General features: G+C 42.6%; 1 protein-coding gene across 1 annotated transcript in view; it reads left to right on the top strand.

Annotated features, from left to right (window-relative positions):
• The window catches only part of YTHDF2 (YTH N6-methyladenosine RNA binding protein F2), a 33673-nt gene extending 5915 nt beyond the window's left edge, over positions 1 to 27758 (top strand). Inside the window, exons 4-5 of the mRNA XM_054497952.1 lie at positions 460 to 2043; positions 26912 to 27758. Coding sequence (XP_054353927.1) covers positions 460 to 2043; positions 26912 to 26935 — 1608 coding nt within the window. The 3' untranslated portion in view covers positions 26936 to 27758. The remainder of the gene's footprint in view (positions 1 to 459; positions 2044 to 26911) is intronic.
• The last annotated feature ends 213 nt before the right edge of the window (positions 27759 to 27971 follow it).

Here is a 27971-nt window from a genome sequence, read left to right as displayed (position 1 = left end):
AACTTTAAATGTTTAAACATTTCAATTATTACACCAAAATTTCTTATGATATAAAAAATGCCCTTGTGTTTATAGGAAATCATCTGATGTGCTGCACACTGTTTTTTTTTTTTTTTTTTTGAGATGGAGTTTCACTCTTGTTGCCCACAGGCTGGAGTGCAGTGGTGCGATCTAAGCTCACTGCAACCTCCGCCTCCTGGGTTCAAGTGATTCTCCTGCCTCAGGCCTCCCAAGTAGACAGGGTTTCATCGTGTTGGCCAGGTTGGTCTCGAACTCCTGACCTCAGGTGATCCACCCGCCTCCACCGCCCAAAGTGTAGGGATTACAGGTGTGAGCCACCGCGTCCAGTGTGCACACTGCTTTTTATAGTATATTTGAATTGCGTGACTAGGTGGGGGGAGGAAATAGCCCGATGTTAATTTTTTGTGTTTTGATTTGCCTTTTTTTTTTCTTCCACAGAATAATGCATATACTGCCATGTCAGATTCCTACTTACCCAGTTACTACAGTCCCTCCATTGGCTTCTCCTATTCTTTGGGTGAAGCTGCTTGGTCTACTGGGGGTGACACAGCCATGCCCTACTTAACTTCTTACGGACAGCTGAGCAACGGAGAGCCCCACTTCCTACCAGATGCAATGTTTGGGCAACCGGGAGCCCTAGGTAGCACTCCATTTCTTGGTCAGCATGGTTTTAATTTCTTTCCCAGTGGGATTGACTTCTCAGCATGGGGAAATAACAGTTCTCAGGGACAGTCTACTCAGAGCTCTGGATATAGTAGCAATTATGCTTATGCACCTAGCTCCTTAGGTGGAGCCATGATTGATGGACAGTCAGCTTTTGCCAATGAGACCCTCAATAAGGCTCCTGGCATGAATACTATAGACCAAGGGATGGCAGCACTGAAGTTGGGTAGCACAGAAGTTGCAAGCAGTGTTCCAAAAGTTGTAGGTTCTGCTGTTGGTAGCGGGTCCATTACTAGTAACATCGTGGCTTCCAATAGTTTGCCTCCAGCCACCATTGCTCCTCCAAAACCAGCATCTTGGGCTGATATTGCTAGCAAGCCTGCAAAACAGCAACCTAAACTGAAGACCAAGAATGGCATTGCAGGGTCAAGTCTTCCGCCACCCCCGATAAAGCATAACATGGATATTGGAACTTGGGATAACAAGGGTCCCGTTGCAAAAGCCCCCTCACAGGCTTTGGTTCAGAATATAGGTCAGCCAACCCAGGGGTCTCCTCAGCCTGTAGGTCAGCAGGCTAACAATAGCCCACCAGTGGCTCAGGCATCAGTAGGGCAACAGACACAGCCATTGCCTCCACCTCCACCACAGCCTGCCCAGCTTTCAGTCCAGCAACAGGCAGCTCAGCCAACCCGCTGGGTAGCACCTCGGAACCGTGGCAGTGGGTTCGGTCATAACGGGGTGGATGGTAATGGAGTAGGACAGTCTCAGGCTGGTTCTGGATCTACTCCTTCAGAACCCCACCCAGTGTTGGAGAAGCTTCGGTCCATTAATAACTATAACCCCAAAGATTTTGACTGGAATCTGAAACATGGCCGGGTTTTCATCATTAAGAGCTACTCTGAGGATGATATTCACCGTTCCATTAAGTATAATATTTGGTGCAGCACAGAGCATGGTAACAAGAGACTGGATGCTGCTTATCGTTCCATGAACGGGAAAGGCCCCGTTTACTTACTTTTCAGTGTCAACGGCAGTGGACACTTCTGTGGCGTTGCAGAAATGAAATCTGCTGTGGACTACAACACATGTGCAGGTGTGTGGTCCCAGGACAAATGGAAGGGTCGTTTTGATGTCAGGTGGATTTTTGTGAAGGACGTTCCCAATAGCCAACTGCGACACATTCGCCTAGAGAACAACGAGAATAAACCAGTGACCAACTCTAGGGACACTCAGGAAGTGCCTCTGGAAAAGGCTAAGCAGGTGTTGAAAATTATAGCCAGCTACAAGCACACCACTTCCATTTTTGATGACTTCTCACACTATGAGAAACGCCAAGAGGAAGAAGAAAGTGTTAAAAAGGTAACCCACTTATCATTCTTAAGATTTTTAGGGAAGGAGGAACTAGAGAGAACAGAAGAGGTATTATATAGTGAACTGTTAATAAAAACTCTGTAAATGAATACAGTATCACCTAACAGTTCAAGGCTTTATAGAAGTATAATTGGTTTTAATACTTGAACCCTAATGTGAAGGAATATGAGAACATTAGTAGAGAACAGAAATACGGACTTTGAAAGGAAAGCAGAAGCAGTACAAGGAAATCAAACAGAAACAGTACATGATGCAGAAAGGTGAAGAATGAGTCAAAGAGATGCAGAGGGGTAATGGAAGTGATAAAACCATTGAAATTAAAGCAGAAGATTGAGTCTGTAATGTGGCAGAGAAAAATCGAAATGTTCTCTGTTGGATTAACTTGGCCTAGCTGGGGTTTTGTGGTTATTTTCAAGAGTCGATATGTCATCACCAACTCTTGAAATCACTTCTGTCTTCCCTGTGACAATTGGCGGTGTAAAAGTCACTTCTGATTCCTCTGTAACAAGTGGGAATCTTGGGCGGAATGATGAGGAATGGATTCACACTAGAGTTGAATTTGAAAGAGTTGGTAGCGTTTGCTCTGTGAGTATTGAGTGAATGTAAACTTAGGATTATAAGAGGATGATAAAACTGGTTGGAGCAGATAATGATATATTATCTGGGATTTATACTTGCTTTTTTTTGGACAGGGTTCTCACTCTGTTGCCCAGGCTGGAGTGCAGTGGCATGATGTCGGCCCACTCCAGCCTCCATCTTCTGGGCTCAAGTGATCCCCCCATCTCAGCTTCCTGAGTAGCTGGGATCACAGGCATGCACCACCGTGCCCGGCTAGTTTTTCATGTTTTTTGTAGAGCTGGGTTTTGCCATGTTGCCCAGGCTGGTCTTGAACTCCTGAGCTCAAGTGATCTGCCCCTGCCTCCCAAAGTGCTGGGATTACAGGTGTGAGCCACTGCAGCTGGCCTAGACATTGTTAAATGTAGGAAGTAGGTGAAAAGTTTATGAGCAAGGATAAATTTTTCTTTGAAGATCTGTATACTAGTGATTGAGAGAATCCTGAGTTGATTAATCTCAAATATAAAATAAAGTCTAACAAGCAATGTTTTCCTTAAATTTGTTATGAATTCATAGGGATCTTATACGTGATTTAGGATCTGAGGCATTGTTAGGCTGCTCTATGAGAACTTACTCCTTTTAGCAGTGGAAGAAGGGCTCGTTGGTAGAATCATCTTGGAGGTACATAGTTAAAGTACGGATAGTTGCTATTTTATCTTCCAGTGGGTACAGATTAATAAGAAATCGGAGTTATACTTGTCAGTGACACTAAAAGCATTGGGAATGGAGAAGCAGATTATTGAAAAGTTGGCTAATAAACTTCCTTTTTGATAGTCCTTTAAACTCCTCTCTTCCCCACAGTTTAATAGTTTAACTTAAAATCTTCCATATTAGGCCTGGCATGGTGGCTCACGCCTGTAATCCCAGCACTTTGGGAGGCTGAGGTGGGCAGATCACCTGAGGTCAGGACCAGCTTGACCAACATGGAGAAACCCCGTCTCTATTAAAAGTACAAAATTAGCCAGGTGTGGTGGCACATGCCTGTAATCACAGCTACTTGGGAGGCCGAGGTAGGAGAATCACTTGAACCCTGAAGGCAGAGGTTGCGGTGAGCCGAGATCGTGCTCTAGCCTGGGCAACAAGAGCTAAACTCCCATCTCCTCCCCGCCCTCAAAAAAAAAAAAAAAAAACTACCATATTTTGGCCTGGCGTGGTGGCTCACACCTGTAATCCCAACACTTTGGGAGGCCGAGGCAGGAGGATTGCTTGGGCCTAGGAGTTTAAGACCAGCCCGGGCAATGTAGTGAGACCCCATCTCTCTAAAAAAAAAAAAAAAAATTAGCTGGGCATGGTGGCACACACCTGTTGTCCTAGCTACTTTGGAGGCTGAGGAAGGAGGATCCCTTGAGCCCAGGAGTTTGAGGCTGTAGTGAGCCATGATTGCATCACTGCACTCCAGCCAGTGCAACAGAGTGAGACTCTGTATCAAAAATAAATAAAATTTACAGTATTTTGTAGAAAAAGATAGTTTATTGGTGCTTTTTGCTAGACATCTGAAGAGCTCTAAAGTGGTCATCAGGCTTCTGTTTCTAGAGGGACAAGTAAGGAGGCCATGATCTTTTAGGCATCTTTTAGTGGCATAGCAGATTTATAGACGTCTGAGGGGCATCTAGGTGCTTGGTTTGTCCACTTGAAATGTGTACTATCTTATTAATCTTTCTAATAAAATTCTGTCCTACATCTTGTGATTAAAAGCAGGAAGGAAATGATGAATTTAATGCACAGCATAGTTGTTAAGATAGACTTGTATGTGTTAGGGCCAGTGGGGAAATACAGGGTCATTTTCTTTTCAATTTTGCATTGCTGGGGCCAGATGAAGAAATATGGGTTTAGAAATGGAGTAGCAGGCTGGGCACGGGTGGCTCATGCTTGTAATCCCAGCACATTGGTAGGCAGAGGCGGGCCAATCACTTGAGGTCAGCAGTTTGAGGCCAGCATGGTGAAATCCGTCTCTACTGAAAATACTAAAAAAAAAAAAAAAAAATTAGCTGGGTGTGGTTGTGGGCATCTGTGATCCCAACTACTTGAGAGGCTGAGGCAGGATAATTTCTTGGACCCGGGAGGCAGGGGTTGCAGTGAGCTGAGATCATGCCACTGCACTCCAGCCTGGGCGACAGAGCGAGACTCTGTCTAAACAAACAAGTAGCAAATTTGGGTTTTGTTAATTTAGCTTTTGGCCAGGCCCTGTGGCTCACACCTGTAATCCCAGCACTTTGGGAGGCCGAGGTGGGCGGATCAACTGAGGTCAGGAGTTTGAGACCAGCCTGATCAACATGGAGAAACCCTGTCTCTACTAAAAAATACAAAATTGGCTGGGGGTGGTGGCGCATGCCTGTAATCCCAGCTACTTGGGAGGCTGAGGCAGGAGAATCGCTAGAACCTGGGAGGCAGAGGTTGCAGTGAGCTGAGATGGTGCCATTGCCCTCAAGCCTAGGCCCTCAAGCCTAGCCTATACTCCGTCTCAAAAAAAAAAAAAAAAAATTCAGCTTTTAATCAAGTATGTATTTTGATTATGTTTGCTAGAGTGGTTCAGTTAATGATAATTGAACTTGATATGTAGGTGTAAGATTCATATGTTGGAATTGACCAGCCTTTTAATGTTTTCATAGAATGAGTGCAATAATAAACAGAATTTAGGATCTTTGGTAAGCTAACTAATGGTTCTTTTTAAAAACCATTGCCTGGCGCGGTAACTCATGCCTGTAATCCCAGCACTTTGGGAGGCTGAGGCGGGCAGATCACGATGTCAGGAGTTCGAGACCAGCCTGGTCAACATGGTGAAACCCTGTGTCTACTAAAAATACAAAAACTAGCTGGGCATGGTGGCAGGTGCCTGTAATCCCAGCTACTACTTGCAGTGGGCCGAGATTGAGCCATTGCAATCCAGCCTGGTGAAAGAGCAAAACTCTTGTCTAAAAAAAAAAAAAAAAAACCCATTCCATAAAGACTTTTTTTTTACTGTTTTGTTTTGTTTTTTTTGAGAGACGAGTCTCGCTCTGTCGCCTAGGCTGGAGTGCAGGGGTTTCACTGTGTTAGCCAGGATGATTTTGATCTCCTGACTTTGTGATCCTCCCGCCTCTGCCTCCCAAAGTGCTGGGATTACAGGCGTGAGCCACCACACCCAGCCCATAAAGACTCTTGATAAGTGAGTATCCTAGTTGTCAGCTGGTGAACAAACCACCAAATAAAGGCTTCAATTATACTTGTGTCAGGTTACTTTTTAGTCTACTCTCTTGTAAGAACTGCTGGCATTGGCTGGGCGTGGTGGCTCATGCCTGTAAGCCCAGCACTTTGGGAGGCTGAGGCGGGCAGATCACGAGGTCAGGAGATCGAGACCATCCTGGCTAACACGGTGAAACCCCGTCTCTATTAAAACTAGAAAAAATTAGCTGGGTGTGGTGGCAGGCTCCTGTAGTCCCAGCTACTTGGGAGGTTGAGGCAGGAGAATGGCGTGAACCCAGGGGGCAGAGCTTGCAGTGAGTCAAGATGGCGCCACTGGACTCCAGCCTGGGCGACAGAGCGAGACTCCATCTCAAAAAAAAAAAAAACAAACTGCTGGGATTTCAGGAAGATGCCTATGATTGCTTCTAAGCCCAGTTACCATTTTAGTTAGTACTGCCTTACTCTCCTGTTGGTTACTATTTTCCTTAACATCTTTACATAACTGATTGTAAACTGTTCTTAAATCTTTATTAGGCTTTAAAGAACAAGCAGGTTTTATGAGAATGGGGCTCCTAGCTCATTGAGACGGTAGACTCCCTTAGGTGAAGTGTTTGTGTGTGTACCTTTGTAGTATTTACGAGATTGCAGAAGCTTTCATGCCAGATGGGTGGTAACCCCATAAAGAAGTAGGGAAGTACTTAAACTTCATCCTGAAGGTGTCACAGCTGTTTTAAAGTTCCATGATTGGGCAGTATCTTGGCAGAACACACTGAAGGAGAGCCACAGCCATTTTTGCCTAGTATTATTACTGACTTGTTCTGCATGATCTAATTGAGTAACATAGAACTTTCAAGCATTAGATCTGTCAGGCTTGAAACTTAGAGCAAATTTTAGTGACATGTTTGATAGATGTGACTTACTTTTATTTTTTTAAAAAGCAGTATACTGTGCTTAAGGTGTAGTTTACCTTGTTGAATACTGCAGATACTATTGTGTAGCCTTTCTGCATTTATTTAGAACCTTTCCCCAGTTAAGTATTCCTCTATGACATCACTTTTGTTGGCTTCATAGTATTGTCAGACTTACTATAATTTACCAATCCCTAATTGTTGAATATGTCAACAATTTGTATTTTATTTTTTCTAATTAAAATAACACTACACTGAACATCCTTTTGTATAAATATTTACATCTGTCCTTTAGTAGTTAAATGTGTCAAAGGTATATGGTTTTTTAAAATTAGTATTTTACCACAGAGTCAGAAATTCTTACTAAAGGGGTATATGCTTTGTGGTCTTGGCTAAGTTCTATGTATATTGCTACATAAACTTTTTTCCTGAAAAGTTTTGTTGAGGGAATCATTGTGCAACTGTTATCTAGAAGAAGGCAACATTTAAGAGCCTTTCTTTCTTTTTTTTTTTTTTTTTTTTTTTGATACGGGAGTCTCGCTCTGTCGCCCAGGCAGGAGTGCAGTGGCACAATCTTGGCTCACTGCAAGCTCCGCCTCCCGGGTTCATGCCAGTCTCCTGCCTCAGCCTCCCACGTAGCTGGGACTACAGGCGCCTGCCATCACGCCCGGCTAATTTTTTTGTATTTTTAGTAGAGACGGGATTTCACCGTGTTAGCCAGGATGGTCTCGATCTCCTGACCTCGTGATCCGCCCGCCTCGGCCTCCCAAAGTGCTGGGATTACAGGCGTGAGCCACCACCACACCCAGCCGCATTTGTCTTTTGACTCAACTTTGGAATAGTCTGGGAGAAAGGAGAGTAAACTTCCTGAATGAGTCAATTTTTTTTAAAGAAATTTCATAATTGGTTTAATTTTTGTCTTGTTTCTAGCCCTTTAACTACAAGTAAAAATGAGGGAAGTAGTCAAGAATAAGGGAAGCAGTCAAGTAGAGAGGACAAAGGACTAATTCTTTTAAAGTCCAGCATCTTGTTTGATTCAATGGATGATGGAGCCCTGGGAGACAAAAATTAATGAAATAGAAAAAAAAGTAGACTTAATTGGGTACTTGGGTAAATGATTTTTCTGAATAACTGCAGAGCAAATGGAGAGTGAGGAGAGAGTTGAGATACAGAGGAAATGTGATTGTGGTGGCAACAGTTTGAGTTTTAGTCTAAAAAAAAAAGTCATTGGTATTAAATGGGACCAGTAGGATTTTTTGACTTTTCACTGTATACCCTTTTGTGCTATTGAAATTTTTGAAAAAAAATTTTTTTTTTTTTTTGAGATTGAGTTTCACTGTCGTCACCCAGGCTGGAGGGCAATGGCGTGATCTCGGCTCACTGCAACCTCCACCTCTCAGGTTCAAGCGATTCTCCTGCCTCAGCCTCCCGAGCAGCTGGGAGTACAGGCGGCTACCACCATGCCCGGCTAATTTTTGTATTTTTAGTAGAGACAGGGTTTCACCATGTTGGGCAGGCTGGTCTTTGAACCCTTGACTTTGTGATCCGCCTGGCTTGGCCTCCCAAAGTGCTGGGTTTTCAGGCATGAGCCACCGCGCCCAGCTCAAATTTTCTTAAGACTAGATTCTTCATGTCAAAAGACAAAGCTAGAACAAATGGATAGAGGTTATAGGGAGAAATATTTTTGTAAATGGAAAACTTGCTAAAAACGAAGTTCTTAGTCACAAGAGAATTTCAGGTAGAAACTAAAAGAGATATGTTATAGAAACTAAACTAGGGATGTTGTAGAGGGGGTTCATACATAGGGTAGTCTGGACTAGAGAAACCAAGGGATAAAAGAGGATTAGCTGACTCAGGATAACATTTGAGGTTCGTGAAGATGAATTTGTCCTTTGAAACAGATCTTTTTAGAAAGGTTATTTGTTTCATAATTTCTGACCGAAGTATTTGTTACACGTAAAATAAGTAAGAACGGACTTGAGGCCAGAAAGCTGTGGATGACAGAAGGGATTGGTGCATTCTCAGTGAATTTTGTTACAGATTAGGTATGTGGGTAGTTTTTAAATACATTTACTATATACATATTAATGAAAAATTGTTTCTTAAACTGTGAAAAAGCTTATTAAATTTATAGGCTGGATGCAGTGACTCATGCCTGTAATCCCAGCATTTTGGGAGGCTGAGATGAGCACATCACTTGAGCCTAGGAGTTCAAGACCAGCCTGGGCAACATGGTGAAACCCTGTCTCTACAACAAATACAAAAATTAGCCAGGCGTGGTGGCTCGTGCCTGTAATACCAGCTAGTTAGGAGGCTGAGGTATGAGAATCGCTTGAACTAGGGAGACGGAGGTTACTGTGAGCTGAGATCATGCCACTGCATTCCAGCCTTTGTGACAGAGCGAGACTGTCTCAAAAAAAAAAAAAAAGGCCGGGCATGGTGGTGCACGCTAGTAATCCCAGTTACTCAGGAGGCTGAGGCAGGAGAATCTCTTGAACCCGGGAGGTGGAGGTTGCAGTGAGCAGAGATTTTACCACTGCACTCCAGCCTGGGTGACAGAGCGAGACGGTCTCAAAAAAAATTCAAGTTTCTGTGATATAAAAGAGGAAAACATCCTCACTTGAGCTAAATATATTAAATCCTTAGGAAGTAAATAACCATGTGATACTGTTGGCTCCCATTTAGTATCTAACCTCCCCACCACTGTTTTATTGCTTCTTCAGATCTAGTGAGTGGGCATCCTGTTTTAAACCAGGATGACAAACATGAGCATTTTTTTGTAAAATCCTAAGGCCATCTATGTCTATTTTTGTCTTGCAGATAAATATACTTGTCTATCTGCCAAAAGGGTTAAGGAAATTTTATTTGTATTACTCATCACCTTCCTTGCTTTGTGAATAGATAAAATGCCTCTTTCTGCAGCCTCCTTAAAGGAGGACTAGAAGAGAATAGATAACATGGAATTTGGATCTCTGAACCATGCCCTTTGTATTTATCTTTCAACAAACGTTTGTGTTAATTGCTGGGATGGAACAGAGAAACAAGACACCATCTTTGCCTTAGAAGCAGAGGGTTTTAGGAGGACAGCAAAATGGATAAAATATGGGATAAGAGCTGTAATAGAGAAATGAATACATTTTTGGCATTCTGGAGAAGTGATTAATTACTTGGGGGAAATTAAGAATTCATGGAGGCAATAACATTGGAACCCTGCCAAATAAGTAATAATAGAATGATAAGCACTCAAATGGCAGCACAGTGCTTGGCACATAGTACACACAGAAGCTTAGCTATTTTATCTAACACTGTAATTCTCATATTTCAGATAAAGGAAGAGGCTCAGAGGTTATTTATCCAAAGTCTCATAGCTAGTAAGTGTTGGAGTTGGTCTTTAACACAAGTCTCTCCAGCGATGTGTTGGAGTTGGCTAGTTGGAGCCAGCTGTTTAGCTTTCAAGAATACCTTTCTGTACATTAAATTACATTATAATTACCATTGTATTAGATAATATTCAAATTCATTACTCACGAGGTTATTTACAGCTGTTGTATCAATATATAATATGCTGTTACACACTGATAACACATTGGTGATCTGAAATCAGCTGTGGTGTTTTTGTTGTTGTTGTTTTTGAGACGCAGTCTCACTTGTTGCCCAGGCTGGAGTGCAGTGCAGTGGCGTGATCTCAACTCACTGCATCCCCCACCTCCCGGGTTCAGGGCTGCCTCAGCCTCCCAAGTAGCTGGGACTACAGGTGCTTGCCACCACGCCCAGCTAATTTTTGTATTTTTAGTAGAAGCGAGGTTTCACCATATTGGCCAGGCTGGTCTCGAACCCCTGACCTTGTGATCTGCCTGCCTCAGCCTCCCAAAGTGCTGGGATTACAGGTGTGAGCCACCATGCCCGGCCCAGGTGTTAGTTACATCATGGAAATTGATAAATGCTGTATACAAATCAGTGTTTAATTTTTGCTGATTGTCTAGACTTGATAGTGATGGAGAAAATATTGATTGCAGATTAAATTTGTGTGTCACGACTGTAGCTCTTAAACACTTTTTTTCAATAACACAAAAATTTGTCCTGCACAGTGGCTCACGCCTGTAATCCCAACACTTAGGGAGGCTGAGGTGGGAGGATTGCCTGAGCTCAGGAGTTTGAGACCAGCCTGGGCAGCATAGCGAGACCTTGTCTCTACAAAAAATTTTTAAAAAATTAACCAGACTTGGTGGTGCATAACTAAAGTACAGCTACTCAGGAGGCTGAGGCAGGAGGATTGCTTGAGTCCAGGAAATGAAAGCTGCAGTGAGCTATGATCATGCCACTGCACCCCAGCCTGGGTGACAGCAGGAGACTGTCTCTAGAAAAAAAAATTTTTTTTGAGGAAATATTCTAATATTTGAAAAACTATTATCCAGTTTAGCAAAGAAGTTGCTCAAAACATGTTTCATGTTTGTATATTACACCTGGAGAGCCACTGAGTCTCTCACCCCGAAGCTCATGGACTGCTCCATGATCTATGAAGTTTGCCAGATAGAAAAGTAGAGAAATGGCTAGGTGCAGTGGCTCATGCCCGTAATCCTCGCACTTTGGGGAGGCTGCAGCAAGAGAATCACTTGAACCCAGGAGTTTGAGACCAGCCTAGGCAACATAATGAAATCTTGTCTCTACCAAAAAAAAAAAAAAGCCAGGTGTGATGAGGCACACCTGTAGTCCTAGTTGCTCAGGAGGCTGAGACAGGAGGATTGCTTGAGCCCGGGACGTCAAGTCTGCGGTGAGTCATGATGGTACCACTGTACTCCAGTCTGGGCGACAGTGAGACCCTGTCTTCCAAAAAAATGGCATTCTAGTAAGAGCATGTTCAGAAACATAGTCTTGAGAATGCTTATGGTGTGTTTTCAGAATGAGAAGTTTAATGTGGTATAGAATGATAAGTGATAACGCTGGAGAGGTTGATTGGGCAAGTATATGAAGAGTTTCAGGATTTTATTCTTTTTTTTTTTCTCTGAGACAAAATGTCGCCTTGTCCCCCAGGCTGGAGTGCAATGGCGCGATCTTGGCTCCCTGCAACCTCCCCCTCCCAGGTTCAAGCGATTCTCCTGCCTCAGCCTCCCGAGTAGCTGGGATTACAGGCACCCGTCACCATGCCTGGCTAATTTTTGTATTTTTAGTGGAGACGGGGTTTCATCATGTTGGCCAGGCTGGTCTCAAACTCCTGACCTCAGGTGATCTGCCTGCCTTGGCCTCCCAAAGTGCTGGGATTACAGGCATGAGCCACCGCGCTTGGCCTAGGATTTTATTCTTTACCTGTGTTTTAGTTTGGTTGTAAGGGAGGGTAGTTAATTAGGGAATAACAGTGTGGAGGATGGGAAGGATGAAACACTTACTGAGCATTGACGTTGTTAGGCACCATGTTAGGTACTTTCATAGCCTTACTTTAATCCCCATACCAACCTGGGAGGCAATATCCTGTATTTATAGATCGACAAATGGAAGCTTAGGTAAGCAACTTATCAAAACATCTATTAGGCTGGGTGAGGTGGCTCACGTCTCTAATTCCAACACTTTGGGAGGCCAAGGTTGGCAGGTCATTTGAGGCCATGAGTCTGATACCAGCCTGGCCAACATGGCGAAACACTGTCTCTACTAAAAATACAAAAAAATTAGCCGGGTGTGGTGACGGGCGCCTGTAGTCCCAGCTACTCAGGAGGCTGAGGCAGGAGAATGGTGTGAACACTGGAGGCGGAGCTTGCAGTGAGCTGAGATAGCGCCACTGCACTCCAGCCTGGGCGAAAGAGCGAGACTGTGTCTCAAAAAAAAAAAAAAAAAAAAAAACACTTGGCCGGGTGCGGTGGCTCATGCCTGTAATCCCAGCACTTTGGAAGGCTGAGGTGGGCAGTTCACGAGGTCAGGAGTTCAAGACCAGCCTGGCCAACATGGTGAAACCCCATCTCTACTAAAACAAAAATTAGCTGGGCATGGTGGCAGGCGTCTGTATTCGGGGGGCTGGGGCAGGAGAATCACTTGAAACCAGAAGGCGGCAGTTGCAGTGAGCCGAGATTGCTCCACTGCACTCCAGCCTGGGCAACAAGAGCAAAACTTCGTCTCAAAAAAAATTAGCCAAGAGTGGTGGTGTGTGCCTATAGTCCTATAGTCCCAGGTACTCGGGAAGCTGAGGGATGAGAATCACTTGAACCTGGGAGGCAGAGGTTACAGTGAGCCGAGATCGCAGCACTGCATTCCAGCCTAGGTGACAGAGCGAGACTGTCTCAAAAAAAAAAAAAAAAGAAAAGGTGGGAGATGGGTCAGAGACTAAATGAGATGCTTTTACAGTATTCTGGGGAAAAAAAGATGATGAGGGCCTGAACTAGGACAGTGGGAATGGGAAACTGGATATGAAGAATGTGGTAGACATATTTGTTGACTAGTTTTTCAAAAATTAAAGATGATGAGAGGAGCAGCAGTTTAGGGTTAGGATTTGGGGTTGTATTGGCTTTTGGAAATAGTTTCAGGTGCCTGTGATAGTAGCAGCAGCCAGGTGATAGTAGGCAGTTGGGAATCTGGAGCTCAGATTGTTGACAGGAATTTGAATTTTCAACCCTCAGGATAGGTAAAGGCATGGAAGAGTTTGACTTTTCAAAGATTCTTGTAATAAGAATGGCTAACAGTTACTGAATGCTCTGTACAGTGTCTAGCATACAGTTGTCTTGAATATATATTTAAATGTATGTTCATTTAATTCTTGCATCCTTGTGAGGTAGGTATAACTAGCACAGTTTTACTGATGAAAACATTAAAACACAGAAAAGAGTAAATAACTTTGCAAAGGCACATGAGATACGAAAGTAAAGCTGGTGATCTAATTCTGCAGTGTGGTTCTAGAGCCAACACGAGTGAGAAAAGGACTATGGAAAAAATTCCCCAGAAATAACAAAATTTGAAGGATAAAGAGGGAGCAAGTGAAAGAGATTGAGAGAAAATAGTTTGAGTTTTAGAAAGAGAACAAGGAAGGGGCTATTCAGGTTGAGTATTCCTAATTTGAAAATCTGAGATGCCCCAAAGTCTGAAACTGCACACATGACACTGAAGAAAATGTTCATTGGAGCATTTCCTATTTTGGATTTTCAGATTAGGGATGCTCAACCAGTATGTATCTACAAATATTAAAAAAATCTGAAATCCAAAACATTTCTTATCCCAAGAATTTCAGATAGGGGATACACAGCCTGTATGGAACTTCAAGCAGTAGGGTAGAGTACACTTACTCAGAGGCTGCAGAGAGGTAACAGATGACTGCAGATGCCAATGATGTCTGTTGAATAAAAAGTTGCTTTGCTATTAGAGACTTGAAAGTTTTGATCTCCGTACTTCATTCAAAAGACTCTGCATGTTTCTTTATCTTTGTGCTTGCAGAGTCGGTATCTTTCAACCTCTGTTCCAAGCCTTAAAGAGCTATTATAAAGCTCTTTTGTTTGCCTAGTATGGGCTGTTTTGGTAAATTAGACTATGTAAAAATGTCTGAAATACAGAGTTGAATATGAAGAATGGCAGCATTCTGATTTTGATGTGGCTAAAGATAGATCCAGGGAGGACTGCTATTTTTCCATGCTTACACATTTGTGGGACAAGGGCTAGTGGGCAATGCTAGAATCGTTTAGTATATCTTGAATAGTTTAAACCAAGAATCACTCAAGTATGAGCCATTCTGCTTACCTACAGAAGTAAAGATTACTCCTGTAACAGTTTTTAGCATTGGAATTCTTTTTTTCCCTGCAAACGAAACTTTTCTTGGAAACTCACGAATGATTTTTACATGTTCAGCTTCCCTTCTCCCAGAAGATACCTGAAGCATCTCTCCTATGAAGCATAATTTGAAACACACTAGATGACAATGAATTTTTAAAAATGGGAATGATGCATGGAAGATGAGGTAGAAGGATCTGTTTTGAGATGGGAGAAGTATGAGGATTCAGCAAGTTCAGCATCTCTTCTAAAGGTGTTGGGTGATTTAGTCTGGGTTCAGGTTTGGAGGGATGAGGAAGAGTTACCCAGGAGGGAGATAGGGAAGGCTTACAGCATTGGCTTTGCCTGCCTGCCTGCCTTTAAGGGACAGCATGATGAAGGACTGTTCTTATAGTTCCTTAGGAGTTTATGCAGAGGAGAAAAAAAAGCTCTGTTCTTTGAATTAGGGCAAACATGTTCTCTTCCTGCTTTTTTACATTCATTGAAATCCTGTAAGTCTGCACATGAGCAAGGAAAAAGTGGCAGCTCAGATCCTTGCTTCTTTCTCCTACACAAAGCAGGTAACAGTTTAAATATGCATGCTGCTGCCACCTCCTGGACCAAATTCTAGTTCCAATGGGCCCAATAAGTAGTACCCTAATGCTTTTCATTCCTTGCTGAATAAACAAATAGTCCCTTGTTGAACTGATTTAACTCCAGTTAGCCATTGGGAAAAGATATCAAGGAATTACGATGTATCAAATGAAACATTCTAGGGCAGCATATATTAAAGTACTAATTGACAGTGTGAGACCAAGTATAGAAAAATAGCAAGATCAGTTAGAGCTAGAGTTACCAAGAAACTTTTATGGAAGACTTAATTTGAATTGGGTCTAAAAGGATGGGTAGGAAAAGACAGAAAGATGAAGAAAATGGCCAATGCCCAGTGTGAACTGTTGGATATAGAGTGGGAAGGGACAGGGGCTGGCAGTTGTTCTACTTTCCAACTCATTTGCACTTGGTATTGCAATTTCTGTTGGTTCTTAAGAGATGTTCAGTGTGCCTACTACTTATGTCAGAATTCAGATTTTGCCTGTATCACTTGGTGTACTACATGAAGCCATTTTAAGAAGATAGCCTTAAAAGCTCTTCATGTGAGTTTTTTTGAGTAAGTGTGGATAGCATATAGAACTTAAGCGTTTGCATGTAAAAATCTTGCAATGTGCAAACTATATTTGCAAGTTTTGCATTTGTTTTTATTGTAAAATGTAACCAAATTATAAAAAGCGTAGAAAACGAAAGAAATCACCCGTAATTCCTGTACTACAACAAAACTACTCATCTTGGCATTTTTTCTTTTCTTTACCTATGTAATTAGTTTATACAGTTATAATCATCTTGTGTATAGTGTTCATTTCATCCTCTTTTTCTTAGTGCTTATTAGGTATAATATTTACCCATATTTAGGCATTTGCTGGATATCTATAAGGCGCTTGTCATTATATCCTCAATCTCTTGTAATAATCCTGTAAAAGAGTGAAGATTATCTTCATCTTCCAAGTAGAGATCTGAGATTGAATAAGGAAAAACTAGATCACTACCTAGGAAGTAGAACTGGGATTTGTTTTGCTACAAGGTTCTTTTTGTTTTTAGGCCATGCTATATCTTCATACTTATTTAAAATTGCTAACTGGCCGGGTGTGGTGGTTTACACCTGTAAACCACCTAGGATCACTTGAACCTAGGAGTTGGAGACCAGCATGGGCAAGAAATAATAAAAAGAAATTAGCCGGGTGTGGTGGCATGCACCTGTGGTACTAGCTACCTGGGAGGCTTAGGTGGAAGGATCCCCTGAGCCCAGGAAGTTGAGGCTGCAGTGAACTAGGATCATATCACTGTACCCTAGTATGGGCAACAGAGTGAGACCCTGTCTCCAAAAAAATAATAATAATAAAATTGCTAACTGTGTTTTAGTATCTGCTAATGCCTGTAGCCAGTCCCCTTTGTGGACATATAAAGAGAACATAATTAGTTGGAACGTAAGTATGTAAGCACTCAGTTTTAATTTTCCCATCACAAGTCTCAAAATGGAATGAATTAGATTTACTCTACATGACCTCCATGACCGTTTGCTGAAGGTTGTAAAAGTTGCTGCTAATTACAGGCAGCAGGAATAAGGAAGAGTGTAAACGGTTCTGGATAATGCACAGCGACAGGTTATTATAAGTAGGACCGTTTTAGTCTACCCCACTGTCATGTTATACAGGAACTGCAGGGTTACCTCACTTTGGTGGCAGAGCTAGAATTAGAGCCCAGACAAGTTCTTGGCTAATTCAAAGTTAGATATGGCAAAAGTTGCTTTAGTTGAGGTCGGTGGGCCTGCACAGTGGTGAGGAGAGGGGAGTACGGTGGACCTGGATGCGAGAGCTTCAGTGTATAAATTCCAAAAAATGGTAACTGATTTAAAACAACTTTTGAGTCACCTTGAAAGTTTAAAAAATATATTGATAACCTATTGATAACTGAATTAGAAATTTTATTTAGTAAGCTCCCTAGGTATCTCTTGTAGGATTAGAAATGGTTGAAGAGAAGTTTTTCAGTTAGTACAAAAAGTACCCTCTGAGAGTTCTTACTTTGAGATTCTTGTTCTCCCTTACCTACTGAATGAGCATCTTTGGAGGTGAGGCCTTGGAATCTGCATTTTATCAGCTCTACAGGTGATTCTCCTGTATTTTAAATTTGGGTGTATAAAGTTGATATTGGTAGAGCATGAATTATGGATTTTGTGGTCTTGATAATAAATGTATGGGTACTGGAAAGACCTGGGGCTCTGGAGGAAGAGTTGGTTTCATATCTGCCGCTGTCACCAATATTGAAGTAGGAAAATCCTCTGAGCCTAAATATCTTTAAACCTTAGGGAAAATATCTAATTGGGTTAATAGGAAGATTAGATATACAATCATGCATCTCTTAGCGACGGGGATATGTTCTGAGAAATGCATTGTCAGGTGATTTTGTCCTGCAAACATTGTGTACTTACACAAACCTAGATGGTAGAACCTACACACAACTTAGGCTATATGGTATAGTCTGTTGTTCCTAGGCTACCAGCCTGTACAGCATGTTACAGTATATAACAAGTGAATAGTATAGGCACTTGTAATGCAATGATAAGTATTTGTGTATCTAAACACAGAAAATGTACATTAAAACACAGTATAAAAGATAAGGGGACTGGGTACGGAGGTGAATGCCTGTAATCCCAGCACTTTGGGAGGCTGAGGCGGGTGGATTACTTGAGGCCAGGAGTTGGAGACTGGCCTGACCAACATGGTGAAACCCCATCTCTACTAAAAATACAAAACTTAGCCGGGCATGATGGTGCACACCTGTAATCCCAGCTACCGGGGAGGCTGAGACACGAGAATCGCTTGAACCCGGGAGGCAGAGGTTGCAGTGAGCTGAGATCGTGCTACTGTGCTCCAGCGTGGGCAACAGAGCGAGACTCTGTCTTTAAAAAAAGAGAAAGAAAAAGAAAAACTTACATTTTTAATGTCTTTCAAAAAACTATGGCAAACACATTAGCCTAGACCTACACAGACTCAGGATCATCCGTATCAGTGTCTTAATCACCACATCTTGTTCGATTGGAAAGTCTTCAGAAGCAGTAACACAGCTGTCATCTATAATAGTACCTTCTTCTGGAATACCTCCTGAAGGACCTATCAGAGGCAGTTTTACAATTACCCTTTCTTTTAATAAGTAGTACATTCTAAAATAATGATTAAAAGTATAGTATAGTAAATATATAAGCCAATAACATAGTAAGGTGTGTGTGTGTGTGTGTGTGTGTGTGTGTGTGTGAGTGAGAGAGAGAGACGGAGTCTTGCTGTGTCACCCAGGCTGGAGTGCAGTGGCGCTATCTTGGCTCACTGCAAGCTCCACATCCCGGGTTCACACCATTCTCCTGCCTCAGCCTCCAGAGTAGCTGGGACTACAGGCGCCTGCCACCACGCCTGGCTAATTTCTTGTATTTTTAGTAGAGACGGGGTTTCACCGTGTTAGCCAGGATGGTCTCAGATCTCCTGACCTTGTGATCTACCCGCCTCGGCCTCCCATGGATTACAATCGTGAGCCACCGCACCTGGCTTTTTTTTTGAGACAGAATCTCACTCTGTTGCCCGGGCTGGAGTGCAGTGGTGTGATTTTGGCTGCTTACTGCAGCCTCCACCTCCCAGGTTCAAGCGATTCTCCTGCCTCAGCCTCCCTAGTAGCTGGGACTACAGCCGCGTGCCACTACACCCAGCTGATTTTGTATTTATAGTAGAGACAGGGTTTCACCATGTTGGCCATGCTGGTCTCAAACTCCTGACCTCAGGTGATCCGCCTGCCTCGGCCTCCCAAAGTGCTGGAATTACAGATGTGAGCCACTGCGCCTGGCCGAGTTTGTTATTAAGTATTATTTATTATACATGATTTTACGTGCTATAGTTTTATACGACTTGCAGTGCGGTAAGTTTGTTTACACCAGCATTACCACAAACAAGTGAGTAATGTTTTGTGCTACATCCTTACAGTGGCTTCGACATCGCTAGGTGATAGGAATTTGTCAGCTCCATTATAATCTTACTGATTTGTCATTGACTGAAATGTCATTATATCGTGCATGAGTGTGTGTGTGTGTGTGTGTGTGTGTGTATTTATTTATTTATTTTTATTATTTTTTTTTTTGAGAGAGAAGGCCTCACTTTGTCACCCAGGCTGGAATGTAGTGGCCTGATCACAACTCATTGCAGCTTTGACCTCCTGGGCTTAAGCATTCTTTTTCTTGCAGCCTTCTAAGTAGCTGGGACCGCACAGGTGCTCGCCACTATGCCTGGCTAATTAAAAAAACTTTTTGGAGAGATAAGGTTTCACTGTGTTGCCCAGGCTGTTCTTGAATTCCTGGGCTTAAGTGATCCTCCTCCTTTGGCTTCTCAAATTGTTAGGATTCCAGGTGTGAGCCACCATGCCTGGCCTAATTTTTAAAAATTTCTGGCCGGTGCGGTGGCCCATGCTTGTAATCCCAGCACTTACGGAGGCCAAGGCAGGTGGATCACCTGAGGTTGGTAGTTCGAGACCATCCTGACCAACATGGAGAAACCCCATCTCTACTAAAAATACAAAATTAGCTGGGCATGGTGGCACATGCGTGTAATCCCAGCTACTCAGGAGACTGAGGCAGGAGAATCGCTTGAACCCGGGAAGCGGAGGTTGCGGTGAGCCGAGATTGTGCCATTGCACTCCAGGCAACAAGAGCGAAACTCTGTCTCAAATTCTAGTAGAGTCAGGTTCTCAGTATGTTGCCCAGGCTGGTCTCAAACTACTGGTCCTAGCCTCCCAAAGTGCTGGGCTCGTAGGCAGGAGGTACCATGGCCAAAATAGATATTTTTAATAAAATATTATAGCCTTGCTTTAAATTGGAGAACTGATGAAAAATATTTTGTCTCTTTATCTGGGGAAGTTAGCATCTTAATTATATATGACTTGATTTTTCTGCCATTAGACTTATTTAACTCTTATTCACGGCATTGGAGACTATAAAGGTTGATTCTATTAAACCATATCAAGCAATGGAAGTAATTTTTGTGTCATCACATCATTTTTAAAAATACATTTTCCTAGCCGGGCGCGGTGGCTCATGCTTGTAATCCCAGCACTTTGGGAGGCTGAGGCGGGTGGATCACGAGGTCAGGAGATCGAGACCATCCTGGCTAACACGGTGAAACCCCGTCTCTACTAAAAATACAAAAAATTAGCCCGGCATGGTGGTGCACACCTGTAGTCCCAGCTACTCGGGAGGCTGAGGCAGGAGAATGGCGGGAACCCGGGAGGTGGAGCTTGCAGTGAGCGGAGATCCTGCCATGGCACTCCAGTCTGGGCAACAGAGCGAGACACCGTCTCAAAGAATGACTCCCGTCTAAGCATTTTATATTGTCAGCTGGGGTGCTGAACTTTGGGTTTCTTTCAAGGTTCATGGGGGCATAGGGAAAACTAGTTGAGAGCTATATAGATTTAATTTTGTGGGAGAGATAAACATTTACCAGATTTTAATGCTAATAAAATTATATCCAAGTAAATATGAATATGCCTCAGTTGTGTTTTATGGCCCACTTAAAAGTGAAGGGAGAGGGAGGGATAGAACAGTGCAGTAGTAAGTAGAAAGGTTATTAAGCTTAAATAGAGGGAAGCCAAATAGGCAGTTTTACTATTTTTGAATATTATATGAAGAGATTGCATATGTGTAGACTTTAACATTGCCACCTATGGCTTTTTGTATATTTCCTCCAGAGACTGAATTTTCTATTTTATTTTTTATTTTTATTTTTAAGACAGAATCTAGCTCTGTTGGCTAGGCTGGAGTGCAGTGGTGCAATCTTGGCTCACCCGGGTTCAAGTGATTGATTCTCCTGCCTCAGCCTCCTGAATAGCTGGGACTACAGGCATGTGCCACCACGCTTGGCTAATTTTTGTATTTTTAGTAGAGGTGGGGTTTCACAATGTTGGCCAGCCCTGTCTTGAGCTACTGACCTCAAGTGATCCACCTGCCTCGGCCTCCCAAAGTGCTGGCATTACAGGCATGAGCCACTGCGCCCAGCCGAGTTTTCTATTTTGTAATCATAGATTTAAAGTGAGGAGGGCCTAAGGTGGATGGGTGGATAGAGATGTCGACATTATTTCTAGTTATTTAAGCCACAGACCAGATCTGTCTGGACTTGTAGTTTCCTAATTTATTCATAGTTAATATCTTTAATGTTTTTATTTGAGACGGAGTTTTGCTCTTGTTCAGGCTGGAGTGAAGTGGCGTGATCTTGGCTCGCTACAACCTCTGCCCCCTGGGTTCAAACAATTCTCCTGCCTCAGCCTCCTGAGTAGCTGGGATTACAGGTGCCTGCTACCAGGGCTGTCTACTTTTTTATTTATTTTTTATTTTTATTTTTTATTGAGATAGAATCTCGCTCTGTTGCTCAGGCTGGAGTGCAGTGGTGCGATCTCAGCTCACTGCAACCTCCGCCACCCAGGTTCAAGCGATTCTCCTGCCTCAGACTCCTGAATAGCTGGGACTACAGGTGTGTGCCACCATGCCCAACTAATTTTTTGTATTTTTAGTAGAGATGGGGTTTCACCATGTTAGCCAGGATGGTCTCCATCTCCTGACCTGGTGATCTGCCCACCTTGGCCTCCCAAAGTGCTGGGATTACAGGCGTGAGCCACTGCGCCCAGCCAATTTTTTTTTTTTTTTTTTCTGGGATTATGGGCGTGAGCCACTGAGCCCGGCCGACAATTTATAATTGTATATATTTATGGGGTACAAAGTAATCTTAATTTTTTCAAAGAACCAACTTTTGGTTTTGTTGTTTTTTTCCTATTATATATACTTTAACTCATGCCAGCTCATATCTTTATTATTATTATTATTATTTTTTATCTTTTATTTTTTATTTTTTTGAGACAGAGTTTCTCTCTTGTTGCCCAGGCTGGAGTGCAATGGCGTGATCTCGGCTCACAGCAACCTCCATCTCCCAGGTTCAAGCGATTTTCCTGCCTCAGCCTCCCTAGTAGCTGGGATTACAGGCATGTGCTACCACGCCCAGCTAATTTTGTATTTTTAGTAGAGACAGGGGTTTCTCCATGTTGGTCAGGCTGGTCTCGAACTCCCGACCTCAGGTGATCCGCCCACCTCGGCCTCCCAAAGTGCTGGGATTACAGGCATGAGCCACTGTGCCCGGCCCAATTTTTTATTTTTATTTATTTTTATTTTTATTTTTTTGAGACAGAGTTTTGCTCTGTCACCCAGGCTGGAGTGCAGTGGCGCGATCTCAGCTCACTGCATCCCCTGCCTCCCGGATTTAAGCAGTTCTCTGCCTCAGCCTCCCGAGTAGCTGGGATTACAGGCGCCCACCACCACGCCCGGCTAATTTTTTTTTGTTTTTTTAGTAGTGGGGGTTTCACCATCTTGCCCAGGCTGATCTTGAACTCCTGACCTCGTGATCCACCCACCTCGGCCTCTCAAAGTGCTGGGATTACAGGCGTGAGCCATCGTGCCCGGCCCCAATTTTTTATTTTTAGTAGAGATGGGGTTTTGCCATGTTGGTCATGCTGGTCTTGAACTCCTGACCTCGTGATCCACCCACCTCGGCCTCCCAAAGTGCTGGGATTACAGGTGTGAGCCCTCGTGCCCGGCCTCAATTTTTTATTTTTAGTAGAGATGGGGTTTTGCCATGTTGGCTATGCTGGTCTCGAACTCCTGACCTCAGGTGATCCACCCTCCTTGGCCTCCCAGAGTGCTAGGATTACAGGCGTGAGCCACCGTGCTGGGCCTTAATGGTTTTTTTTTTTTTGTTTTTTGTTTTTAAGATGAGGTCTCGCTATGTTCTCTAGGCTGAAGTGCAGTGACTGTTCACAGCTGTGATCATAGTTCATTACAGACTCAAATTCCTGGGCTCAGATGATCCTCTTGCTTCAGCCTCCCAAGTAGCTGGGACTGAACAAGGTGTAAGGCCCTCTGTGCCTGATTTAAATTCATCTTCATCTGTCACCCAGGGTGGAGTGCAGTGGTGCAATCTCGGCTCACTGCATCCTCCTGCCTCAGCCTCCCCAGCAGCTGGGACTATAGGTGTGTGCCAGCATGCTGGCTAATATTTGTATTTTTTTTGTAGAGACGGGGTTTTGCCACCTTGCCCAGGCTGGTCTCGAACTCTGGCCTTAAGTGATCCACCTACCTCGGCCTCAAAGTACTGAGATTACAGGCATGAGCCACCACACGCAGCCTGTAATTATATAAACATTAAAGTTTTATTAAGTGTTAAATGTAACTTAGTGCACCTAACTTTTTTGCAGAAGAAATAAATTCGTTTCTTCACTTCCCCCCAGTTTCATGTTTTGAAATACATTTTTTAAAAAAAGTTTTTTGAGAGACAGGGCCTTTGTTACCCAGGCTGCCAGGCTGGAATGTAGCGGTGGCATCATAGCTCACTGTAACCTCTAACTCCTGGGTTCAAGCTGTCCTCCCACCTCAGCCTCCCAAGTAGCCAATCCAAGTAGCTAGGATTACAGGCACACACCACCACACCCAGCTAAGTTAATTTTGTTGTTGTTGTTGTTGTTGTAGAGACAGGGTCTCACTATTTTGCCGAAGGCTGGTCTTGAACTCCTGGCCTCAAGCACTTCCCCTGCCTCAGCCTTCTAAAGTGTGAGCCCCAGATGTGAGCTACCATGCTGGGCCTTGGAATAATTTCAGATTTACTCTCCACATTTTGCCACATTTGCTTTATCATTTGAATGTTTTTAAAATGTGTATATATAATGTTTTCCTGAGCCATTTGAGAGTTACAGTCTAGACATCATGTCTTTTCTCCTAGGTATTTTAGTGTGTAGTTCCAAAGAACAAAGACATGCAGTTACATAACCACAGTGCATTTATCAAAATCAGGAAATTGACACAATGTTGTTACCCACAGATCTTATTCAGACTTTATCAGTTGTCTTAATGTCCTTGATAGCAATTTTTTTGTGGTCCAAGTTCTAGTCCATGAACATTTGGAGACCATGGTTTCATGTCTCCTAAGTTGTTATTTGTTGTTTTCATTGTTTTTAGATAGGGTCTCATTCTGTTGCCTAGGCCAGAGTGCGGTGGCACGATCATGGCTCACTGCTGCCTTGATCTCCCTGAGCTTAAGTGATTTCCCAGGTTGCTGGGGCTACAGGTACATGCCACCACACCCAGATAATTTTGTGTGTGTGTGTGTATGTATGTGTTTGTAATGTAAGACACGGGCCTTGCCATGTTGCCCAGGCTGGTCTTGAACTCCTGTGCTCAAGCTATCTGCCAGCTTCTGCCTCCCAAAGTGCTGAGATTATAGGAGTGAGCTACTGCGCCCAGCCCTCCTAAGTCTGTCTTCACTGGTTTCAAGTCTGTCTTCACTGGTTTCAAGTGAGGTTGTATCCTTCTCATTGCATCATACTGGGAAGTACAAGATGTCTGTTTATGCCATTACTGATAATGTTAACTTTGGTCACTTTGGGTAAAGTGTTGTCCACCAGGTTCTCCACTTAATTTTTTTTTTTTTTAATACGTGGGAAAATAGTTCGACACTATGTAAATAACTTGTTTCTCATCAAACTGTCTCCTTTTAATTCTAGCATTGATTGATAATTCTTGCTTGATTCAGGTATTACTATGATAGGTGTTTACTTATCATTAATATTATGTAATGCTCAAGTCACAGATTTGGCCAGTGGGAGGTCCTTCAAGAAGGAGCCTACTGATGCCCTGGCTTCCCACTCTGTTTCCAATCTATACTTTTTCTTCTCTCTTTTTGTTTTTTAAAGATGGGGTCTCATTTTGTCACCCAGGCTGGAGTACAGTGGTGTGATCAGGGCTCACTACAGCCTTGACCTCCTGGGCTTAAGCCATCCTCCCAGCTCACCCTCCCAAGTAGCTGGGACCACAGGCACATGTCACCACCATGCCTGACTGACTGAAATTTTTTTTTTTTTTTTGTAGAGACAGGGTCTCCATATGTTGGCCGGGCTGGTCTTGAACTCCTGGCCTCAAGCAGTCTTATCTGCCTTGGCCTCCCAAAGTGTTGGGATTACAGGTGTGAGCCACCACTTCTGGCTGTCTTGGTATTGTTGTGTTAAAATTGAGAAAGTTTGACTTTTGAAGCAATATTGAACATAGGTATTTGTGAGACTTAAAATTGCACATTATAAAGAGGAACAAATTTGGTGTTTAAAGAATGAGAGACAGTGCTGTAGTAAATATAATTGCATGATGCTGTTTTGAATCTTTTCTTGACTATTTTAAATGCTATTAAGCATGCTGACTAACTTAGATATAATAAACATGTTTCTTAGGAAAAAGCACATCTATAGTCTAAGTTTCTAATTCAGTGTTACAATTTGGGACAATTTATTGTCTGTATTTCTGGAGTTACATTAAGAGATAATAGGTGGAATTTTATTTTATTTATTTTTATTTTATTTATTTATTTATTTTTTTGAGATGGAGTCTCGCTTTGTCGCCCAGGCTGGAGTGCAGTGGCACGATATTGGCTCACTGCAAGCTCCACCTCCTGGGTTCACGCCATTCTCCTGACTCAGCCTCCCGAGTAGCTGAGACTACCGGTGCCTACCACCACGCCCGGCTAATTTTTTGTATTTTTTAGTAGAGATGGGGTTTCACCGTGTTAGCCAGGATGGTCTCGATCTCCTGACCTCATGATCCGCCCGCCTCGGCCTCCCAAAGTGCTGGGACTACAGGCGCGTGCCACCATGCCCAGCTAATTTTTGTATTTTTAGTAGACACGGGGTTTCACCATGTTGGCCAGGATGGTCTCAATCTCTTGACCTCATGATCCTCCTGCCTTGGTAAAAATGTAAAATTTAAAAAATTCTGAGGCCGGGCATGGTGGCTCACGCCTCTAATCCCAGCACTTTGGGAGGCTGAGGCGAGCAGATCACGAGGTCAGGAGTTCGAGACCAGCCTGGCCAACATAGTGAAACCCCGTCTCTACTAAAAATACAAAAAATTAGCCAGGCATGGTGGCGGCGCCTGTAATCCCAGCTACTCAGGAGGCTGAGGCAGGAGAATGGCTTGAACCCAGGAGGCCGAGGTTGCAGTGAGCGAAGATCGTGCCATTGCACTCTAGCCTGGGCTACAGAGCGAGACTCTGTCTCAAAAAGAAAAAAAAATTTTTTTTAAATTCTGTGCATGAAGTAATGTGTGAAATGGAAGAATTTAGGATAAGTTTCTGAAAGACTCATAAACAGTGATTCTTAAGAAAATGAGCATTGGGGTTTATTTCAGGGAAAACGTAAGTATTGTAGTCAGATTACCACCTCCCCAGGGAAGGAGGCCAGATGTGTGGGGTTTTTTTTTTTTTTTCCTGTCTGTGGACTAAGGCCTTTCTATATGTCAGCTTATTAATTTTCCGTAACCCTGTGAGATACTTATCTTCACTTTACAGAAAAGGAAATTGAGGACTTATGAGTATGTCCAAGTCCTTGGGACTAGTTTGGGATTTGAATTTAGGTCAGTCTGACTCTAACACTCTAGTCTACTATGTATGTATGTATTCTGCTTTATCTGACCAGTCATGTATGTTTGGGTTACTTCCATTAGGCCCATATTTTTGGGAGGCCTGACAACTAAGTATTAATCTAAACAGTATAATAGGAAAGCATGTAATGAATTTTCAAGTCAAAAGTAATTTTGCATTAAGATGTTTAAGTGTTTAAAACAAAGTAAAAGCCAGTTTTTCTTTGTGGGGAATGTTCTACTTAGAATAATTAATTTTCTAATAATTCTAAATAATTAAATTTCTGTTGAGTTATTCTGTGAAGTTTTTAAATTCATAAGCATGTTCAGATAATTTTTAACCATTTCAATTTTTTTCTTACCTCTGTAGGAACGTCAAGGTCGTGGGAAATAAAAGGCAGTTCTACACAGACTGCAGCAACGGTTGCATCTGCATATCCTAAGAGGAAAAAATGACCTTCAAGAGAATTAGGACTTTTTTCTTAATTTCACTGACTTCAGAGACGATTGCAGACTTGCAGTTTAAGTATTGGAATTTCACAAAAGACATAGGACTTAACTGGAAAATGAAAAAAAAAAGAAAAAGAAAAAACTAAACAAAAAATCCCTCTAGGTAGCTTAGGTGAAAAATGTCCCTTTTATTTTGGCTTTGGTTGTGATTTCAGAGCATAATGCTTTGTTTTTTTGTCTTTTTACTATGTTTTTCGGATTTTTAAGTCCGTAAGTGCATACAGTTTTCTCTAATTTTTAAACCCTTTCCTCCTCCCATTTTGACATTTGCACTTGGAGAACACTTGAGTTGTGAAGGTTTTGGGCATCCACCCCAGAAAGTGGGAATTTGATTTTATCCTTCCGAACTGGAAGAACATTTTTATGAAGAATTTTTGTCTAGGAGAATATAACAGTGTTACCCAAGGTTGTGTCTTTAAGGGTGGTTCATTTTCTCTGACCTTTTGTTACTCAAAGTAAAGTACTAGGAGTCCTAAGAAATGTTCTGTTCTTGTACATTATACTGATTAAGTCAGGATTAATTTGATTTCAAAGCTAAGAACAGTGGTAAAAACTCGTTTACAGAAATGCATTTTGGAAGAGAAAAATACTGTAAAACGTGTAGTGAATGTTTCTTCAGTTTCTTGTTCAGCCAATGAGGAAAGGGCATTGCCTTTCTTTTTACCATTAATCACTTCTCAATAAACGTGAGATCCTGTTGAGCATCACTTCTAGTACCATTTAGTATTATTTGAGTCTGCTGTATTTTAAGAAATATTTGGAGTATAAGGGGGTATAACAGGTGAGACAGCAACTAATTTTACAGAGTTTGTGCTAAGAGTAAACACTTCAGGCTTGCTTTGTACCCAGGGCTGGTTAACCATGACCTCTGCAAAAGCAAGGTGGGCTGATATTCATAATGCTTTATTTCTGGATACTTT

Source organism: Pongo pygmaeus, chromosome 1 (genome assembly GCF_028885625.2).
Source record: "Pongo pygmaeus isolate AG05252 chromosome 1, NHGRI_mPonPyg2-v2.0_pri, whole genome shotgun sequence".
Taxonomy (NCBI): domain Eukaryota; kingdom Metazoa; phylum Chordata; class Mammalia; order Primates; family Hominidae; genus Pongo; species Pongo pygmaeus.
This window is presented reverse-complemented; position numbering and strand designations above follow the sequence as displayed.